This window comes from Rhinolophus ferrumequinum, chromosome 6, assembly GCF_004115265.2.
Source record: "Rhinolophus ferrumequinum isolate MPI-CBG mRhiFer1 chromosome 6, mRhiFer1_v1.p, whole genome shotgun sequence".
NCBI lineage: Eukaryota > Metazoa > Chordata > Mammalia > Chiroptera > Rhinolophidae > Rhinolophus > Rhinolophus ferrumequinum.
In genome coordinates this window covers 42,951,222-42,971,392 of record NC_046289.1, presented here as the reverse complement: position 1 = coordinate 42,971,392, position 20,171 = coordinate 42,951,222, and the positions used below count along the sequence as shown (strand labels likewise).

The 20,171-nt window shown below is 51.7% G+C and overlaps 1 protein-coding gene across 1 annotated transcript in view; it reads right to left on the bottom strand.

The window, feature by feature from the left end:
* ITGA11 (integrin subunit alpha 11) overlaps positions 1–18,395 on the bottom strand; it is a 123,512-nt gene extending 105,117 nt beyond the window's left edge. Inside the window, exon 1 of the mRNA XM_033109688.1 lies at positions 18,251–18,395. Within this exon, the coding sequence (XP_032965579.1) occupies positions 18,251–18,302 (52 nt within the window). The 5' untranslated portion in view covers positions 18,303–18,395. The remainder of the gene's footprint in view (positions 1–18,250) is intronic.
* Positions 18,396–20,171: the final 1,776 nt, after the last annotated feature.

Sequence of the window (20,171 nt, the reverse complement as noted above, 5' to 3'; positions counted from 1 at the left end):
CGGCCTCTAACACACTGTCTACACGGAAAGAACACGGCTGCTCTCACCTCCACGCCTCTGCTCTCAGTTTCCTCTGTCTATCTGCCTTCTTTTCTGTCGGCCCCTACTCTGCACCCCACTCTCAGTGGGGCCCCGTGCATGTCCCACGTACCCTGTCTATCTACCTACCTTGTGTCACCCCCATCCTATGCTCCTCCCTGACTGCCCTGCCTCCTGACCCAGCCCTCCCCACCTGGGGTGCGGGAAAGGGTGAGTCCAGGGGACAGGACCCATGCCATGTCCTGCACCTGCACCCTGTGGTGCCTAGTTTTACAAACAGTAGGCCCTCAACAAACTGGAAGTAAACACACACACACCCATGGGGTGCTCAGGGTCCTCTGTCACCCATGGGAAAAGGAGGCTTCGGAAGGTTACCTGCTGTGACCAAGGTTTTCCAGCTGGTGGAGCACAGTCAGAGCAGGGATCAGCCCCTTCCCCTAGTCCAGGGGCAGCGCGCTAACTCCATTCCTTTCCTGAGTCTCCTGGGGGGATTCAGCTGTCACTCTCGGAGCAAGTGCCAGGGATGAGCCCGGTGCCCAAGTACAGTATTTCATTTCATTCTACCAGATGATTAGGGCTTTTCATCCCCATGAACAAGAGGGGAAAGTGAGGCTCCAAGACTGACTCGCCTGTGGCCCAGATGCTGGTGGCCAGGCCTCATCCTCTCTGTTTCCAGGGAATAGCACTTTCGGGGCCCCCTCCAGGCCAGCTGTGCCTGAGAGAGGACAGGCAGGGCAGCTGAGAGCTCTCCTTGGTGTGCGTGGATCAGACGCCCTCCACAGGCCCAAAGATGGTGCCCCCCAGCTGGACAAGAAATAGCTCTGTCCGCGAAGCTTCCTTCGGGGGAAGCACGGCAAACCCTCTGCTAACCTCAGCTTTGGTGCCAAAAGGGAGGCTACATTAACCAAACTGAGTAGGTTATGGTCCTCCTCTGCACCCTGCACAGTGTCTGGAACACAGCACGTTCTCCACAACGCTGACTGAACGAAATCATGAGTGAATGAATGCGCGTGGATGAACTTATCAAATTAACCAGCTGTTCCCCCGAGAAGGACCTAAGCTGATGACACAGCGCTGTCAATGCACCCTCCGCTCTCTCCGTCCAGGCTCTGCCATTCCCTCATGCGACATGCTGGGTGCCAATGACCTTGGAGCCCCCAGGCCCCGGCCCGCCTACCTCTCTCCCCGCTTCAGTCCCCTTGTCTCATCAAAAACCTGCCTGCTCCCTCGGGGACCTATTTTGTGCGAAACAAAAGCTTGCTAATGAGTGACTTATCAGGACGTCACCTCAACTCTCCACAGCATCTGCAGCCCTACATAAAGAAGAATTCTCCAAATCAGAAACAAGCTGACCCGGGCTGGGCCGCCTGATGGAGCACGGAGATCCCCATCACTGCGGGTTGTGGAGGCGCCCGAACGCGTGCTGGGGCGGGGGGGGGGGTGCCAGCTGGAAAGGGCGACACTTGCATAAGCACCCCGAGAGGGGAGATGGAAAGAAGTGAAGGCTGCCCTTTTAATTTCTTAAGGAAATCAGATGTTTGCCAATGTGCTGGTTATGGAGATGTCAAGCGCATGGAAAACAGGCCGAAAAATTGAAAACAGCAAACACCAAACTGCAATTTGCTGTCGTTCACATTGCTTTCGCTTCCTGCCTTGGACGGCCATCTCCTGCCTTCGCAGAACACATGGAGCACCTCCTCCAGGAAGACGACTCACAATTTTATGAAAGCTCGTTATTTTTCTGCCTCATATCATTTGTCCGTTTCAAGGCAGGGAAAGTGGTCAAAATGGACCTTTTTCCTTAAGCTTTCAAGTGCTGCCATGAAAGATATGAAAACATCAATGTCGATATCGTGAGTCTGTCGTAAGTTCATTTAATTTGTAATGAAGTTTCCTTCAACTAAACCTCACCCCATGCCCCAAGCACAGACCCCAAACTCCATGGAAAACTGGAGTCGAGATGTGACCCCAGATCTACAGTGCGCAGGGCCTTGGGCTGCGTCTTCCTCCACTCACCTCCAAGTGGCCCTGGCGCCTGTACCCCGATCACACCCCATCCCAGCCTGGACCTGCCCTCTGAGCAACACGATCAATGCCCAGCTGCCCATCGAACTCTTCCACTTGGATGTCTCGTATCAGCTCACACTTCACATGACCAAAAAGGTGCGTGGGTTTTCCCTTCACACTGGCTTTTCCCCAAGTCTCCCCATCTCAGGGCTTAGCATTACCACCCAGCTGATCGTTCAAGTGAGAAGCGTGGGAGTCCTTCTTCTGGATTTTCCTTCACGTCCTGAAAATCCTGCAGGTTCTGCCCCTTCAGTTCCTCTCAAATGTGTCCATCCTTCTCTATTTCCTCTGACATCTCCCAGACCGAGTCCTTCTCTTCCTCGTGCGCCTGGACTTTTACAAGTGCCTTCTGACTGGTTCCTTGGTTCTGCTTTTGCTCAGCTCCGAGTTATGCTCTTCACAGCAGCCAGAGGGATCTTTTAAAAATGCCAATTCCTTCCTGGAACTTTCTTGGTCAAAACCCTCTGGGGTCCTCCCACTGCATGTAGAGTAGATTCCAGGCCCTTCCCCAGGGCCCAGCAGGTCCTGCAGGATCTGCCTGCTCTTGTGCCATGGCCTTTGTCACTTCCTACTTCCGGCCACACTGCCTCTCTCACTCCTCCTCAAACACACCAAGCTCTTCCCACCTGAAGGCCTTAGTGCTCGCTGTTCCCTTTGCCTGGAACACTCTTCCCAAAGATCTTTGCTCAGCCGGCTCCTTCTCAACCTCTAGTTTTAATGTCGCAGCCCTGGCTGTGCTATGGAGAACCCATTATTCTCCCTCAAACCATCTTCTTTATTTCTTTTACAATTACAGGTAATTACAGATGGTTATAAGCTATTCACTCACTGAGACACAGTCTCCTCTCCCACTGGAGCTTAAGGGAAGGGACCAGTGAGGTGCTGGACTCTGCTCACAGAGCCAGCAGTGTGCAATCTTCCCATTCAGTGATGTCATGTGGTGGCTTAAAATTAACGACGGTAGGAGGGTTTAGACCACGGTAACTGGCAAACACTACAAATAAGGACTCTCCCCATCCCATCCTAACAGCCAGAATGGGTTGTTAAACATTTACTAGCACTCCACTGGAAGGGACTGTATCTGTCTGTCTTCTACTTTATCCTCAGCATCTAGAACAACATCTAGCACACAGTAGGTGCTCAATATGCATTTGTTTAAAAAGAGATGGGAAAAAAATAAAACAAGTAGAAGCATTCTGGCCTCTGGGAACCTCACACACTAACCTGCCAACGAGCAGTTGAAGGGAATGTGATACTTAGAGAGGAAGTTAGAATTCTGACTTTGGCTTCAGAAGCCCTGGTTCTAATCCCAGCATGGCTTCGAACTTGTTTTATGACTTAGCATCAGTTTTTTCCCCTTCTGGGCCCTGTTTCCTTAACTGTAAAAGGCACATGCTGGACTCGATGCCTATCTAGTAAGTCCCTGTGTAAGATTTACTAAAGCCTCTTAAGTCCACTGTTACCACTTTCTTTACCTCGACTCTGGGGGTCCCTGCACGACACTGCACAACTGCAGAGGGTGCTGTTTACATTGCACTTGACGAAGTATGCGGTGCACGGCCTGCACAGCTGTACGTGGCAGCTCTGCCGCTCTGATCCTGGCCACTGGCCATTTCAAACGGAGCCGAGTTGGACAGTGAGTCCCTCCCTTTCCTGACATACTAACCAGCTCAAAGAGCTCAGACAGTTTGGTTTTGGTTTTCCAACTCCTAAGATTATTTTCTGCTTGTCATGGGTATGTGGATCAAGAGCCTTGTGCATCCGGGATTAGCCCCAACCCAGGGAGCGCTGGGCAAAGTAAGAGCAAGACAAGGCTCAGGACATGCAATTTGTGGCAGGGCTTTCCCTTGGAGGAGAGGAAGTAGGGCAGTGAGGCCCTGGAGAGCTGATGTGCCTGTCGGCCCATGGTCTTTGAATGCAAACTAAAAAAAGGCATTGTGGGGGCCCTTCCCTTCCAAGCCTGCAGGGCCCACCCTGCAGTGGATACACCCACACCCATGTGAAGAGTTCTCTGGCTGCACAGAGCTCAACATAGATCCACCAGAACCCAAGTGAAGCTGGATGCCATTGGCTAGGCTTGGTGGAGGGCAGAGGATACTGGAGAGTGAAAGTGGTGTGGTTCCCTGAGGATTATGCAGAAGCTCTTTGGTTTTTGGTATATGTCGGTTACTTGTGGTTTCAAAACTATCCCAAATGTCTATTGCCACTTTTAGGTTCTTAGAAGAGTCAAGGGCTCATGACTCCATCTGCCTTTGTTGGCTTGCTTTGTGAGGTGGTGAGCTCTCTGTCACTGGAGGGATGCAAGCCAAGGATGACCCCTTGTCTAGGATGTTCAGGTTCCAAGTTCCCTCCCAGGCAGATACTTGGTACTAAGGCCTCTCAAGAGGTCCCTGAAGCCCAGGACGCCTCGTGGACCTGAGGATGAGGAAGGGCCAATCATCCCCTGGGTCCACCCATGTACCAGATGAAGGTGTTTTAAAATAGAGTCCCTGTTGTCAACTTCTTTCTCATGTTACATATGGCTTTATCATCAGAGTCAAGGTTCTGGCTCAGGAAATGTTCACAGAAGCATGGAAGCATAGCCCTGAAAAGCTTTTGAAATCATGCAGGCCAAGTATTTATTTTAGAAGTGATTAAATGGAAGTCTTAAGAAGGTATATAGCTCAGATAGCATTAGGGCCTGAACTTGACCCAGAGGCTGTCATCTGTAGTCCAGGGCTTTTTCATTACCCCAGGCTTGGAGGGTCCAGTTAGTAGGAGATGTAACCCAGCCCCAAGCTTTGTTTTCCACATTTGTAACTTCAGGATTGGCCCAGATTGGTCCTTTTGAGCTAAGTCATGGCTGCTTTCAAGAAGTCATTCCTAAAAAATCAGTAAGGGCTGGTCTTATATTCTATTAGCCATGAACTCCCCTGTGTGAATTAGTTTACAGTTATTTTTACTGTTCGGCAGGCTGAGCAGAGCCAGGTTGCTGGCTGGCGTGAACTGTCTGAGGCAGTGTCAAGACCCTAAAAAGGGGTGTTTGTTGGAGGTAGGGCAGGATGATGAGATGCTACATAGAGGACGAGAAAGTAAAAGGGAAGCAAGTGAACAGAGTTCACTGCCCAAGGGGCCAAGCAGCCCTATGGAGAGGTGGGGTGCTGCTGATAAGATAGAGAAGCCCACAGAAATATGACCATCTTTTTGGTAGTCCAGGAGGGCTTCCTGGAAGAGAAGACCTTGCTGGAGCTGCTAGGGCCCAGAGAAAGCAATAAGTTTCCTCTCTATTTCAACTTATACCCAATAAGGACATTTAGCAGGGAGAAAACTGGGAGTTTCTTCTTCTTCTCCTTCTCCTTCTTCTTCTTCTTCTTCTTCTTTTTTATGGGGGCAGCAGACTTGTTTGGGCTGATCTCCCCAATGGTTCCTCCCCACACCACCCCACCAACTCCAGGCCAGCCTCATGCTCAGCAAAGCTTTGATGTAGGCCTCTGGTTCCACATAAAGCTCCCTCTGCCCTCATGAGTGGACAGACCCCTCTTCCCTGGCCAGCCCCATTAGCAATGAGACTAATCTAGTGGGACTGCTGCCAAGCCAAACCACTGCAGAAACAGCAAGGTACTTGGTTAGCAGGAGGCGGGAAAGTGCTCGTAGGCGTCACCGTGGGGAGGGCTGAGTGTGAGAGAAAATGGTCACTGCTGTTGCCTGGACATTTGCCAGCTTCTCTAGACAACTTCTGGTGAATGCCCAGGGGGAGCTGGCCCTTGAAAAGGCCTTGATCAAACCTCCAAGGAAAAAGAGGCAGGGCAACTGAGAAATCATGCCACACACACAAGTCCGTCTCATAAAAAGTCCTCAGTCAAACCTGAGCCCTGTCCCATTTCAGTCCTGGGTGAGTAGGGACAGAGTACCTGTCCTTCCTGAGGGCTGCACAGTATAACCTGGTGTCCCCCGTGGTGGAATGGGTGGGAAGAGTTTAGGTGGGAAAAGAGTGAACATGGAAACCTGACTCCTCATGTGTTTATTTAATGGGTGTTTAAAAATGACAAGCAAATAGAAACTTAGATTTCACAGCAATTATTGCTTAGGATGAGGTTAAGTACAGAGACGGAGTTGATTTAAAGTCGATTTAAAGAAAATGATTGAGTGAAAGTAGTCAGTGTGTTACATAGATATGTCAAAAGCTCTATGGGTGGTTCATAAAAAGCAGGGCAGAAGGCAGGCTTTCAAGATGATCAAAGCTGAGTTTGGATTCTGGGTCTGTCATTTGGCGGCAGCTGTGTGACCTTGGGCAAGTCACATAACCTCTCGGAATTGCAGTCACTGGAGTCAGACTGCCTGGGTTCAAATACCAGACTGTGACTTTATCACCTGGGTGATCTTGGGTAAGTTATTTAACTTCTACATGCCTCAGTTTCCTCATCTCTAAAGTGGGGGAAATTGCATCCTCTTACAGGATTATCAAGAAATTGAGGGCTTAGAACAAAGCCTGATGCACGGAAGCACTCAGAGTACGTTAGTAAGTGTTACTGTTGCTAAATGTAATAAATTAACATTTCTTAGCACCTCATCCCTGCCAGACATTTTGTGTGGTAATCAGTATTATTTCTAATTTTTCATACTAATCCTACAAGGTAGACGTTATAAGTTCAATTAGACATCATGAGAAAGGCAGTGACCTGCCCAAGGTCACACACTGAATAAGGATCAGGGCTGGTATTCAAATGCCCTTCACATGAACCTTGTTGGGTTCCGACTCCGTCTCTCCACCTGTACAATGGGTTTCATGTCATCTCCCAAACCACCAGGGCAGATTCTGGTGTGGCAGTACCCAGGGATTGGGTCATCACCTGGGGGCTACTGTTCAGCCCCTGCCATCTTCTCTGGACCCCGCCAAATCCTTCTGTGGTACTAAATGACCTGGCCACATTCTTTGGTACATGGCTATATCTGAGTCATTATCCTTTGTGGGAAATGAGGCATTTTAAACTTCTGTTCCACCCCTCTTGTTTCCTGGGAAGTCCTATTATATACCTAGGTTTGCACTGTATAAAAACAAGGCCTTCCCCATGTCTCCTTGTGTTTCTGAGTCACAGTAAATAACACTGAACAGCATGGGGCCAGCGGGGCCAGCCTGGGCTGCCTGCTGTGAACCAGTTTGCCCCTTTCAAGGCCTCCCTTCAAGAGCCCTCCTCCCCCTCGGCAGCCCTCCCTTTGCCCTGCCCACTGGCCTCTTTTTGTCTGGAAAGAAAGTCAGAAGAGTCAGGACAGGACTGAATGTGGGCCCACCTAGGGGACTGACATCTCAAGAAAGGTGGCTGGAGAGAGGGTGAGGCTGATCTCGAAGGGCATTAATGAATGGTATTTCAGGCTGGGGTGAGATTTTCATGGATTAATTCCTTCATTCCACAACTGTTTCTTACTTGCCGACTCTGGCTGGCACCGCTCTGGACCCTGGGATACATAAGTAAACACAACATACAAGAAGCATTGCTCTCATGATTACATTCTGTTGGAGGAGATAGCCAAGAAATAAGGTGAATAAATAAATAGGTAATAACGCTAGATAAGGAGAAATACCGCAGTGAGACTGACGCAGGCGGAGGTTGGAATTTTTAGTTCGAGGTGCCAGGAAGGCCTCCATGATATGGTGATGTTGGAGTAAAGACCCGAAGGAAGTGAGAGAGGCTCTTTGGTAAAGAATGTTCCAGGCAGAAGGAACAGCAAGTGCAAAGTCCAAGGTGGCTGGTGTGTTTGAAGAACATTCCGGAAACTATGTGGGCGGAACAGAATGAATAAGTGGGGGAGGAGAAGAAGATGAGGTCAGGAAAGCAAGGAGAGCCAAATCACACATGACCTCTTACTCGGAGTAGGAAGGAGAGTCCTAGAGGGTTTGGAGCAGAGGAAGAACATGACATGATCGGACCTACATTCCCAGGATCCCTCTGGCTACTGGGTGGAAAAGCCTCAAGGGAACAAGGGCAGATTCAGAGTCTGCCGGGTGACTGTTGTCACCAGCCATAGGAGCCTTTCTGGGCACTCCCCGCTGTCGCCCCCAGAGCCCTGCCTGCCTTCTGGTCCTAGTATTCCAGGCTGAGAGATGGGAAAATGGATGGCAGACCAGAGCTTTCACACCGCGGATGGAATGGGACCAGTGGATCTGACAGACTGGAAGTGCGTGGGGGTAGGGGCTAGTTTTAAGATGTGCTAGAATACTGGCAGACCCACACAAAAAGAGAGGAAAGAGCAGGGACAATCTTGGTGACAATTTCAACACATTCAGAACCATCAGTGGGGCCTCTGGCAGAGCCTGCCTGCACCTCTGCCCCTGGCTGGCCTCACTCAGCAGCAAGCACATTCCGCAGCTGACGTTTGGCTTGTGGTCTGGACTGGCCCTCTGGTCAATTTCTTCTCCTCTGAAAGGCCTTTAACATCAGAACTTGGGTTCTGTTTAAGTTTGGGGCATGAATCACTGCTTCTGGGCCTGGAAAGGGGATGCAGGGCTGAGAGGCCCCACGCCGCAGGCGCTCCCTCTCACTCAGGCCCACGGGCCACTAAGGCACATATATGTGACAGGCTCCCAGGCCAAACATTCGGAGTCGGACTCACTTCCAAGCTCCCGCCAACACTTCCCACTGCCTGAGGGCCACCTCCACCTGCCCCACCAGCCGTGCAAAGTCATCATGTCCAGAGCTCACTCAGCTTCCCTCCTCCAACCCCCTTGTCCTCAGGTCAGTGGCACTGCCCTTTGGGCCCCTAGACGCCTTCCCTTCCCTGGTGAGCAGGCCCTGTTCCATCCTCCCCTCGGGTTCACTTCTCTTTCAGCTGCCACCTTCACTTCTGCCTCTGGTCTGGGTCACTTCAGTGCCCTTCTTTTTCCTACCTGCTCCCAGTTGTCCCGTCGTATCCACCACCACCCCTCTTCTCCAAACACAGGTTAGAACTCCCCTCCCTCAAAAACCTGCAGTAGCTCCCCATCTGCTAAATCCAAAGGCCTTAGCTGGGTCCTTTCTCAGTGGCTTCAGCCCACTGTTCCTTCTTGCAGTTCCCCACAGCAGGTACTCAGTATCCTGCCGAGCGAACATCAGGCTGTTTGCCCAGATATACTCTCTACCCTTCCTGCATTTACAAATAATCTCTTTTTCATCTCTCAAATCCCAGAGTCTTATCTGTAGTTCTCTTACAGCCTTTATTTCCCCACCCCGGCCCTTGTATGAGAGTTATTTATCCAAGGAGCTTCTCTCTCCTCCTAAACCATGGTCTTGGAAGGACAGGACTTACCGCTGACCTTTTGTCCCCCAGAGCACAGGGCCTGACCCATTCAGGCTGCTGCGTTGGGACCCCCTGGGCGTGCATCTGCAAAGAAATGTAAGACGTCTATCTTTCCCTTAAACATCTTTCCATCTACTTGTAGAGGCAGTTCTTACACTCATTCAGCATATTAATTGAGCACCTGCTACAGTACGCCTGGCACTGTGAGGGCTGGCGACACAGATTGACAGGAGACGTGGCCTTTGCTCTCAGTCCAGTGGGGGGAGATGTTCAGGCAATTGTAATACCCGTTGGTGGGTGACGCACAGGGTATCTTGAGATCACACAAGTGGGGCTGCAAGGTCTGGTTGAGGGGGACAGGTGAGGCTTTCAGGAAGAAGCAGTGCCACCATGGAGACCTGAGGAATAAGTGGGAGGCAGGCAGGAGAAAGAAGGAGGCAGAACAGCATATAGGGAACAATGAGTGAAGGCCAGAGAGCTGGTGTGTTTGAGAAGCCGAGACGCTCAGTCTGGTTTGGGTGCTGCAGGGAGTGCAGGGTGCTGCTAACGGTGAGCCCCAAGTGCAGGCCAAGGCCGGCCGTTAGGGTCGGTTAGCTCTATGAAAGGGACTGGACACCACCTACGGGCAATAAGCAGCCATCGAGGGTTTTAGGCAGGGGAGTGACTACACAACCCAGTTTGTGTTTTGGCCTCACTGTGGCTGCTACTGAAAAAGGTCTGGATGGAGGGGGGCAAGAGGCAGAATGACACCTGAATTTGGGCTTGGGCCTCAGGGAGGTACCAGGGCCCTCCTGCTCTGCCCCCAGGCCAGCCTGGTCTCTCCATAATGGGGCACCCCTGCCCCACCCAGGCTGGGCTTCCATTTGCTGGTCCCCATCCTGAGTCAGGCGCTTCCTTTGCCTGAACACTCAGAACAGCTTCAGCAGGACCCCGAATCACAGGGTTGGACTGACCCTAAGGAGCTTCACCGAACTCCTGCTAGACTCTCCCCACTTCCCCCACAAACTCCTGTACCACTCCGTCTGTCTGGGGGCAATTCTCACCAGGATCCTCTGCCAAATCCGTCCCTGGTATTTCCTGGGTCTCGGGCTTGGGGCCACCCTGTCATCAAAGCTTATGGCCTTGCGGGGGGACACAGACTGGGTCAGCAATATATAACCTTTCAGCTACCAACTCCTCCCCCCAAAGTCCACCTTGCACTCAGCCTCAAACTCTGACTCCAAGTTGTGTCTCAGCCCAGCCGGGCTGTGGATCTCGTGCCGTTTCAGGCTGGGGAGGAGGATTGGGTGAACGGTCAGGAGAACGGGTGAAACCTTGGCTTCGCCGCTGATCGCTGTGTGACACTAGGCAAGTCATTTCCCTTCCCTGGGCAATGTTTTCTCTTTGCTTGATTGGGGGTGAGGTTTAGAGGACATTTCTGGTTCTCAGCTTTGGTAGCCCACTAGAATTCTTGGGGAGCTTTAAAAGATACCAGGGCTGGGCTCCACCACGGAGAGTGCTGATGTTTTCTGGGGTGGGGCCTGGCAAAGGTTTTGTTTTATACCATCGCTCTCTTGTTCATCCGGCATTTGAGGACCCTGGATTTGCTGATCATCTGCAATTTCATCCTGGACCAAGAGGGGAGGCTGAGGAGGGCAGGTAAAAGAACCTGGGGAGGGACCCCTTAGGGAAAAGTGTTAGCACAGCGGGACCACAGCAGTACGAATACCTATGGCTGAAGAAAGGACAGCATCTTCAGGCTTTGCCTTCTTGCGTTCACCAAGCTGACTACACCAGTGCCCAGTGTCAAATGCTTGAAATTCCCCCCAAAAGGTTTCTCGAAGTGGTCTTGGGACAGTAATTGGAGACAGAAGCATCTCCTGCATTCTATGACTTAAAACTCATGCCACAACCCTGGCTGTGTGCCTTTGGAACTGCTCCACGGACACCCAGCACTTTGCATGAGGCCTGCAGCCTGTGTGCGATCCGTGCCCCCCTGACCCTGCCGTGTTCCTTGAGGAGGCTGTGCCTTATCTTGTTTGGAATCCCCATAACCTGGAGGTGCCTTGGGTTTAGTGGGTGTCCAGTACATGTTGACCAAATGGACAAGAGACTCAGTTTCTTCATCTGTAAAGTGGGATCACGGTACCGCCTTGCCAAATGACAGGCCTGTGGGGAGAACCACATGAGCAGGGCCAGTTTCATAGTCGTGCTCAGGTTCCCACACTCAGAAGGGCCCTCGCTTGGTTTAGTGCTCTTCTGTGGCTATCTTGAAAAGTTTTTAAACAACGAGCCCTGTATTTTTATTTTGCACTGGGTCCCACAGGTTATGTAGCTGGTCCTACATGTGTGGTAAGATAAGTGATGCAAATAAACTCAGAGAAGAACTCTGTCTACAAATAATTTATGGGACTTTATGGTTGCCACCAAATCACTGCATACGAGGGGCTATGAGCTCCGGGGAAAGAGCGGTGCCAGTAGAAGGAGGGCAGGTGAACATTGCTGTCTTGGCTTCTTCCTTGCAGGAGGAAGCGACAGTGATCTGAGGGCCTGGGGATAGGCCAGGCTGAGAGGGTGGATGGTGGAGGTTTACAGAGAACAATTTCAATGATCTTGTCCTACCTGCCAGCCACAGATGTAGAAAATTTACCATTAGAATTCTATTCCTTTAGCTGAAGCATTGCTTTCTCCTTAAGTTCCTCTGATGGGTGTAGCAAATTAGGTTTCTAATGTCATCTTTGGCTAGAAGGCCTGCCCTGAGTTCCCATAGGATCTTGAGGAAATCATTCAACCTTTAAAAGCCTCAGTTTCCCCATCTATCTAAAGCCCATACGATCTTTGGCAGGACCTCTGGCCTCACCTGGCCTATCCTGACTGATAGAATGAACATATGGGAGAGCTATTTGCGGACCGTCAGAAGCTGCACCCACTTGCTCATTTCATGATTTTTTTCGTGGCCTTCCTGAGGTCCGGTCCTCCCGATCCACAAAGAAACAGGCCCTGGAAATCTTCAGGGTAAGGATTTCTGGCAGTCTAGACCATCTGGGTGATGCTACTGGAGGAAGAAAGCTGTCAGCCTCAGCTGCGGAGGCATGAACCCCTTCTCTGTGTCATCCTGTTTGGAATCTCAGAGCACGTTGCTATAGCAAGTTGCCTAACTCGCCCCACATGCCACGTGGAAAAACCTCTGTCGGCTTTAGAACTGCGTTACCCAAGCCACAGACTGGCTTCTATGTCAGAAGAAGAGACCGCCATCATCCACAAGGTCCAGGGTAGGACACACCTGACCAGCGATGGCAGAGGGCTGTGCAGTTGAACCGTGCCAGGCAGGTCCCCCCACCTTAATTATTTAGTCTGCTGGCTGGTCCTGGTGCCTGAAGTTCTACTGTTAGCCCTTTATTCCTTTGGGTCAAGCACAACACAGTTAAAATGCAAATCCCTTCAGGCAGGACACCTGAAGATGTCATCATTGAATATCGATCTTCAGCATGAATGAATTCATTAGGCCTGGAGCTCAGAGCAGGCTTTAATTAGGGGGATGGGAGCAGAGGTAGAAAGGGAGGAGACGCATGCCCAGCCTGGATCCTGGGGGGGATCTGGAGAGGGAGTCCTGTGTCAGAGTGGCCCAGGGTACTGGGCACTGGCGGGCAGATGGTAGAGCCCCACTTGGCCCTGAGCTGGGAGGCAAGTGAAAGAAAGAGGCTTCCATGTTAGGAGGTACCATGTGAGGACCACTTCTCACCCAGCCAGCATCGTGACTGTAAAATCTATCTGCCATCCCCTGTGAGGATGGCCGCGATCTCTTTTTCCCTGAAGACACTTCCTTCAGTAAGGGCATCTTACTGGTCTTTCTATACCCTCCAGGCCCAGTTCCTAAAGAGCTATTATGCATCAATTAACAGCAGTAGGTTTGTGGTCAGATAAATCCCAGAACCATCTCTTACTCAGTCACCACGACCTTGGACTAGCCATTTAAGTTCTCATGTGTAACCTGGATTTCAGTAGTGACTTCATGCAGCTGTTGAGAGGCCTAACTGAGATGTGAGAAAGCGCTTGACGCAGCGGCTGGCATCAACCAAATAATAAATGACAGGAAGGGCAATAACTGCCACTGTTAATTGAGGGTTTACTGGGTGCCAGATGCTGTTCTAAGCACTTAATATGAATGAACAACGTAAGATCATTTAACATACACATCAGCCTGTGAAGTCATTAATCTCCCCATTTTACAGTTGAGGAAAGTGAGGCCCAGAGGGCTTATCCAGGGTCATCCACGTGGAAAACATTTGAATCCAGGCAGTTGGGCTCCCAGACCAGGCATGCTGATTATTACTGCCGTGCAGTAAGCGTGTGGGTGAAGGGAGAATGAGAGACAGAGTCAGGGAAGGGGTTGGACCACACTGACTGTTCCCTCCAGGTGTGATTTTATTCATCTTGTGACTCAGGTCATAAGTACACAGTATGAAGACCCTTCAGGGAATTTTTGGAGAGCTTATTTATTTTAGGTTTATAAGACGACCAACGCTAGTCTCTCTCTTCCCCTTCTCCCCTCACTGGTTACAAACGTCTGGGGCTTCAACTAAGAATTCGTACAGTTAGGATTTAACATGATGGGGGCTGGGGATGGTCCCTGCCTGGATCACAGCTCCCTATAGCAAGCCCTCCATACTGAGGGCATGTGGGTGTCTTTGGAGCTCACAATTGTTTTGCGGAAAATAGTTTCAAATGGCTATGAATCCTTGATGGTAGCCCACGGTTTGCTACTGGTGGGGTGGGGGCATTAAGTGGTGAGGAATAGCAGAGGTGCCAGTTTTAAAATGTTAGTGCATGGTTAAAGCTTGTTTTCAGCTGACCCTCCCTAAGTCAGCCAGAGGCTGTCACTGATTGGGGAAGATTATGATGGCCCCTTTTTTTTCACAACTTCGGTAGAACATTGATTGCTCAATTTTGACTCCCAAAGTAAGATTTTGGATCCTATAGTGAGACAGTCTCCAAAATCAGGTATTATGGAAAGAAGAGAGGGCTTTTTGAGTTTGCTAAACCCTTCTACATACAAGAGCCAAGTCAGGCCAGCTCAGAACATAGTTTTGTCCTAAGTAATGAAGGGAGAGGACAGAAGGGAAGTTCCCTGATGCTGGAGGAAGCTTCCGCTACAGAAGGGGAGAGAAAGAGGTTCAGAGAGGGCAAAACGAGAATAAGTTGCTGTCTGAGTTTCTTAAGGGTCCACAGCTCTGTGCGGACGGGCTTGGAACAGTGAGAATGGCAAGGAGATAGATATGCCCTCTCCGGAGGTGGGGGGTCTACGGTGGGAGAGATATGGGGGCATGGTGAGTAAGCAGAAAGAGGGTGACACTCCACTTGAATCTCTTTAGGGCCCCCAGGGCCTGATGTGGAAGAGCCCAGGAGCTCCTTAGCTGATGGTAGCTGAGAGGCTTGGCTGAGAAGCTCCCAGCAGGGTGGGCAGTGGGGCAGCAAAGTGACAAACTCTCCCTCCCTGCTCTTCCAAAGCTGGAGAACGGGGCTTGGATCTTTCCAGTCTTTGCACACCATGAGGCCTAGTACTGTGCTTTTTCCCTGCAAGCCTTTTCTGTTAAATAAGACCCCCACCCACAAGGACACGCAAGGGCCATGCTGAAGGGTATGTTTCTTCTCTCCAACACTACAAAGCACTCACACTAAAAGCGTATTGGCTTCCAGACAGCCTCAATAGCAAAAGGAAAAAAAAAACCCAAAAGAAAACACCTGAATGCCCATGATGCTCGAGACTTTGGGTCAGGTCTTTGCGGGGAGGGGCTAGGAGAGTTTAGGTTTATTTAGTGCCATTTCGTGTAGGCGCCCTCTGCGCCCCCTGTATCCCGGCACTTCCTCTAGTCTTCTCTTATGGACCTGAGTTTGAAAGTTACATCTCTGTGCACCCTTAGGTCCCTTACTCAATGGTCAGTACCTTGAACGCGGTCGCCGCCGCCGCTGCTGATGTTGGAGAAGAAACTCAACCTCCTTGAGTGCTTAATATGTGCCCGGAACTTTCCAGGCACTTTCTATACATTTGCTCACTTAATCTTTGGATAACATTGTAAGTGCTATTATTATCACCCCCATTTTGCAGGTGAGAAAACTGAGGCAAAGAGCCATTTAGTAACTTGCCAAGGGCACAGAGTTCTAACTGATAGAGTCCACACCCATCCTAGGCAGTGAGACCCCAGGGCCTTCAGCCCCACACTGTATCTAATCGCCCTGTGTGTCTTTATGGGGCCTGGCAGATAATAGGTGCTCAGTAAAGACTGGGTTTTTAAATAATCATCACCTCATCAACCCTTCCTAGAGATGCACTATGGTATTGAAGTTCTGGTCAATGGATCTGCTCTCTCTGAATGTCAGCTGGAAAAGTCTTCAGACTTGTCTACTTTGCTTCTGGCTTTTGTGATAGTTTTGCCTACCCCATCACCCTGCCCAGCCTGCAGCAGGAGCTCCCAAAAGATAGAGGCTCTCAACTCATAGTGGCCTTAATGAGGATTAAACTGTGCCCTCACCAGTAGTCAAGCTTCCTAGTGATCCTCACCATGAGTGCATGTGATACACGATGAGAAATCAACATCAATCCCGCCTGGAGCCAGGGGAATGGACCCAGCGACCCCGGTCACAACTCCAATCTTCAGAGACCAGACTGACCAGTCATCCTTGCAGTTTTAAAATATTCACCTTTTTGTTCTTGAACTAGTCTCAGGAAATAACTCTAATGTATGAATTCCTCCACTTTATGGCCTGTCCACACTCTATACACTATTTCAAGGCCTAATTCAAATGGTAGCTCCACCTCCAGGAAGCCTTCTTTGCTTTGAACTACAGCCCTTACTTTCTCTGTACCGTTCACTGCCTAGACCTCTACTTAGCTTTCCCTGGTCTTGCCTTGTTCTCGGCTCTAGGCAGGGCCCAGATTGCACACATGCTTGGGCCCCTGCCCCAGCTCCTTGCAAGCAGATGTCGTTCCAACATTGATTGATATGTTTAATAAATCCCATATTTTAAAAACCCAAACTGACCAGACATAACTCAGGGGCGGTTTTCTCCATATAAAGGGAGCTCTGAGTCACAGATCCCATCCTTCACCCTACTTCCCTACCCACTCTCCACCCCTGCGTGAGTAACAACATTAACAACGATTGCTTCAGCCCTACTGTGCACCAAAAAGTTAAGGACTTAATCATCATTTAATCACCCTGACAGCATTATGAACTCAGAATTTCTATCTCTATTCCACAAAGGAGGAAACCTGTTGCAGAGATTTCATAACCGGCCCAAGGTTGTACAGCTAGTGGGCACCAGAGCCAAGACTGGAAGCCGGGTCTGCTTTCAAAGACTTTGCTCTTAGTTTCCTGAGGTGGGGACTGTCCCTAACCCCTAAGGCAGCCTCTCCATCTCAGTCTGGTGGGGTGGTTCCACCTCTGTGGAATGCACTCCCTTTTCCTATGGCTGGATCTCCTAGTGATTTGAAGACAGTTCCTGGAGTTGTCTGCCCTCCTGACTAAACCACACAGAACGCGCTTCATCTCCTCCTGAAGCTGGTTTCTAGATGTCTGGTGGCCTGGTCACAGCTCTTCCCTTGCCCTATTCAACTCTCCTCTCCCCCAACAACTTAAAACAATGTTTGTTTTCAACTGTGACTCTAGGGTCTGAATTAAAACTCACCAGCCAGAAGCCATTTCAAGAACTACAAGCCCTGCCAGAAGTTCTGCTATAGACTAATCTATAGAAGGGTGCACCCCAGAACTGGGGTGAATGAGCATAGGCTGGGAGAGGGTAGTCTCCACTTGCACTCCCTGCGGGGGCCTCTCCCGCCGCTGCCACCGCATTTGACCCCCAGTACCGGCTGCAGCTCCAGCCTGGAGCAAACGCAGAAGGGGAGGCAAAGACTGGCAGCGGGTCCCGGAGGCGGGCGCTGAACTCCACGCTGTGGAGGGGCGCCGAAAGCTTTCGCTATCCAGATAACTGCATTGCTGGCCGCTGCCCCCGCGTGGCGGTTCAGGCCGCGGTGCACTGCGTGGGGAAGCCCAGGCCGGGTGCCCCAGTGCGGAGAGCCCGGAGCTGGCCTCTTGCTCCCGGCCGCACACCCCATCGGCCCAAGTTCCCCCCAGTGCCCCGATACCCGGGGTGCATTAGGAGGCGACGCGCATCTCGGTGATGGCGGTTTCCCTGGATTATTGGATAATTGCATAATTCCGAGCGTGGGGTGGGGGCGATGCCCCGTCCCTACCCCGAGTGTCATGTAACATTTCCCGGGACCCTGGACCGTGGAGCTGCGCCCATCCCCCTTTGGTCCGGCCGGCCCCGGCTCGCCAACGCCTTGGGGCTGACCGCCCTGGGGTTCGCTCAGGACCGGGCCGGGAGGAGTCTGGGCGCCTCTCGGCTCCCAGGTCTCCCCAGCCCTCCGGGGCCGCGGTACCCGGCTCTCCACACTGCAGGATGCGCCCTCCGCACCGGGCAGGAGGGCAGCAAGGCAGCGCTCTCTCCGCGCATCCCATCCCCTTCCCAGCCCCGGCCGCGCACCCTCGGCGCTCCAGCGATGCCCAAGTGCCCTCAGGGGCGGCGGACCGGGAACCCCAGCATGGCCCTTGGAGGTAGCCAGGGAGTCCAGTGGGACCGCCAGCCCTCTGCGCTTTTCAACTCGAGCCTCTTCAACTCTTCCCAAACACACCAAACTACCAGCTCCAAATCGCTTCTGCGCGCCTCTTTCTTTTGCGGAACTTGGCGGAGCCACTAGGCTGCAGCCAGTTCCCGGGGGACCCATGTCCCCAAGAGTAGCCAAGTTTGGACCCTGGGAGGCGCACCGCGTCCCGTTCCTGGCAGCTGGACCCCAGGCCCTCGCGGGCCAAGGAGGGGCTTCCGGAGGCAAGGGGAAGGCAAGAGGGGCACGTACCTGGCCACAGGCTGAGCGCCCAGGCCACTAGGAGGCCCCTGGGCAGGTCCATGGCCCGCGGCACAGCGGCGGATGCCCGGTGCGGAGCGGCGGCGAGGGGCCACGAGCCAGAGCGGCAGCCTCCTGGGCGCGGCGCCTGAGCTTGCACTGCGCGCCGCGCGCGGCTCCCTGACAGCCGGCTGGTTCAGAGGAAGTGGGAGGGCTCCAGAGGCGGGGAGGGGCGCGGACACCAGTCCGGCTCTGGCTTTCGGCCCGTCTGCTACCTGGGCAGGCACTAGTATATTGGCACCTCTACGCCATCTCCAGATCTCTTCTTCCCCCCACCCCACATCTGCCTTAGGAGAAAACCCCAGAGAGCCGCTCCTGGGAATCACCTCGCCAGTGTAGCACCTTCCTCTACACCACCACCTTCCGATTCAGAGTCTGTTCAGGAAAGTTATATTCCCATTTCCCAAAGGAAAGAGCTTCACGAAGCTGAGAGAGGGTTCCTAAGGTAACTCAGCGACTCGGGTCTCCCTTAGCCAAGGAGAGTGGATGTCCCTCAAAAGTCTACTCTGAGACACTCCCCTGCCTCCCTGCACAGGGCTTGGAATGAATGTAAAGGCACAGTGCTTCTTCTGACCCTGGAATAAATGCAGACCCACTCCACCTCCATGCTCCCCTGCCCTCACACCTGAGGCTTTCCAAAGCCTCCAGGAGGACTCTGCCCACTTTTACCCTAACAGTGAAGCCGGCTTTGGAGTCTAGCCACCTTCCTTCCCAGCTCTGCTAACCACTGACAACTAAATTCAATGCACAGTTGTTGCACAAGCTTCAAAATCAGGCCTTGGACTACAACCCATGGGTGTGGAGGCTGGGCTTTCCAGCAGGAGAGAGCTGGGGCAGAGATGAGGGTTGCAAGGGTGGTAAAAGTTACAGCAGGGACCCGTCATCACTTTCTCAGGAGAAGGTCTCCCCTCCCCCCCGCTCCCTATGCTCTCCAGGTCTCATCCCCAAATACGTGTCACGCTCTCTCTCTCTCTTTCTCTGTCTGTCTGTCTCTCTCTCCATTGTGCTTAGTAGAAACTACACTTCAATTAGTACAATCATTTGATTAACTTTTCTCTCCTTGTCCAGACTGAAAACACCATTTGGGTAGAAAACTCTAGTTCACAACTGAGTACTCAGCCCATGTACCAGGAACATAGTAGGTGGGTGGATGGATGGGAGGGAGGGTGAGTGAGTGCAGGGGTGTGTGGGTGCACAGAGGGTGGAGGGGATTGGATGGGCTTGCCAGAGAAGGTGATATTCATGCTGGATGGCGGAGAATGAGGTGGGTTTTGAGAAAGCCCAGGTTCACGTTAGCATAGTTAGTAGGCATTCCGCCTGCCTCCCGCACACTGCTCTTTTCTTGGTAGCTACCCTGGTTTTTATTTTGGTATCCTCATATCTCCTTATCAGTCATAGACTTTGGGGGAAGCTGCTCCCATGCTTGGGGCGGGGCGGGGGTGTGTGGGGTGGGGAAGCATGTGGTTTAGGCAGAAATGAATTCGTGTATTGCCATCCCCTGGCCATTGTTTAAGAAAGGGCAACATGACAAAGGAAAAAGATTTTCTGGAAAGTAAGCATTTTTTGCTTTTCTATGAGAGCTCCTAGAATGAATTAACTAACTAACTAATTAACTTTTGCACCTCCCTCTTCTGCCCTCACACCCCTCCCAGGCTGGGACAAAGAATCATGCAGGCCCAGAAATTGATAGAGGTCTGGGTAGGGAAGGGAGATCTGGCCTTGGGATGAGGCAGAGGCTGGATGGAGAAACCAAGTGCCAGAAGGTGTCGTTGAGCCCCTGAATCAAGCCATCCCCTCAGCCTGCTCCCCTGAGGGCTTTCCAATTATGTGACCTTACGTCCCCTTTATTGTTTAGGCATGTTTGAGTCAGGAT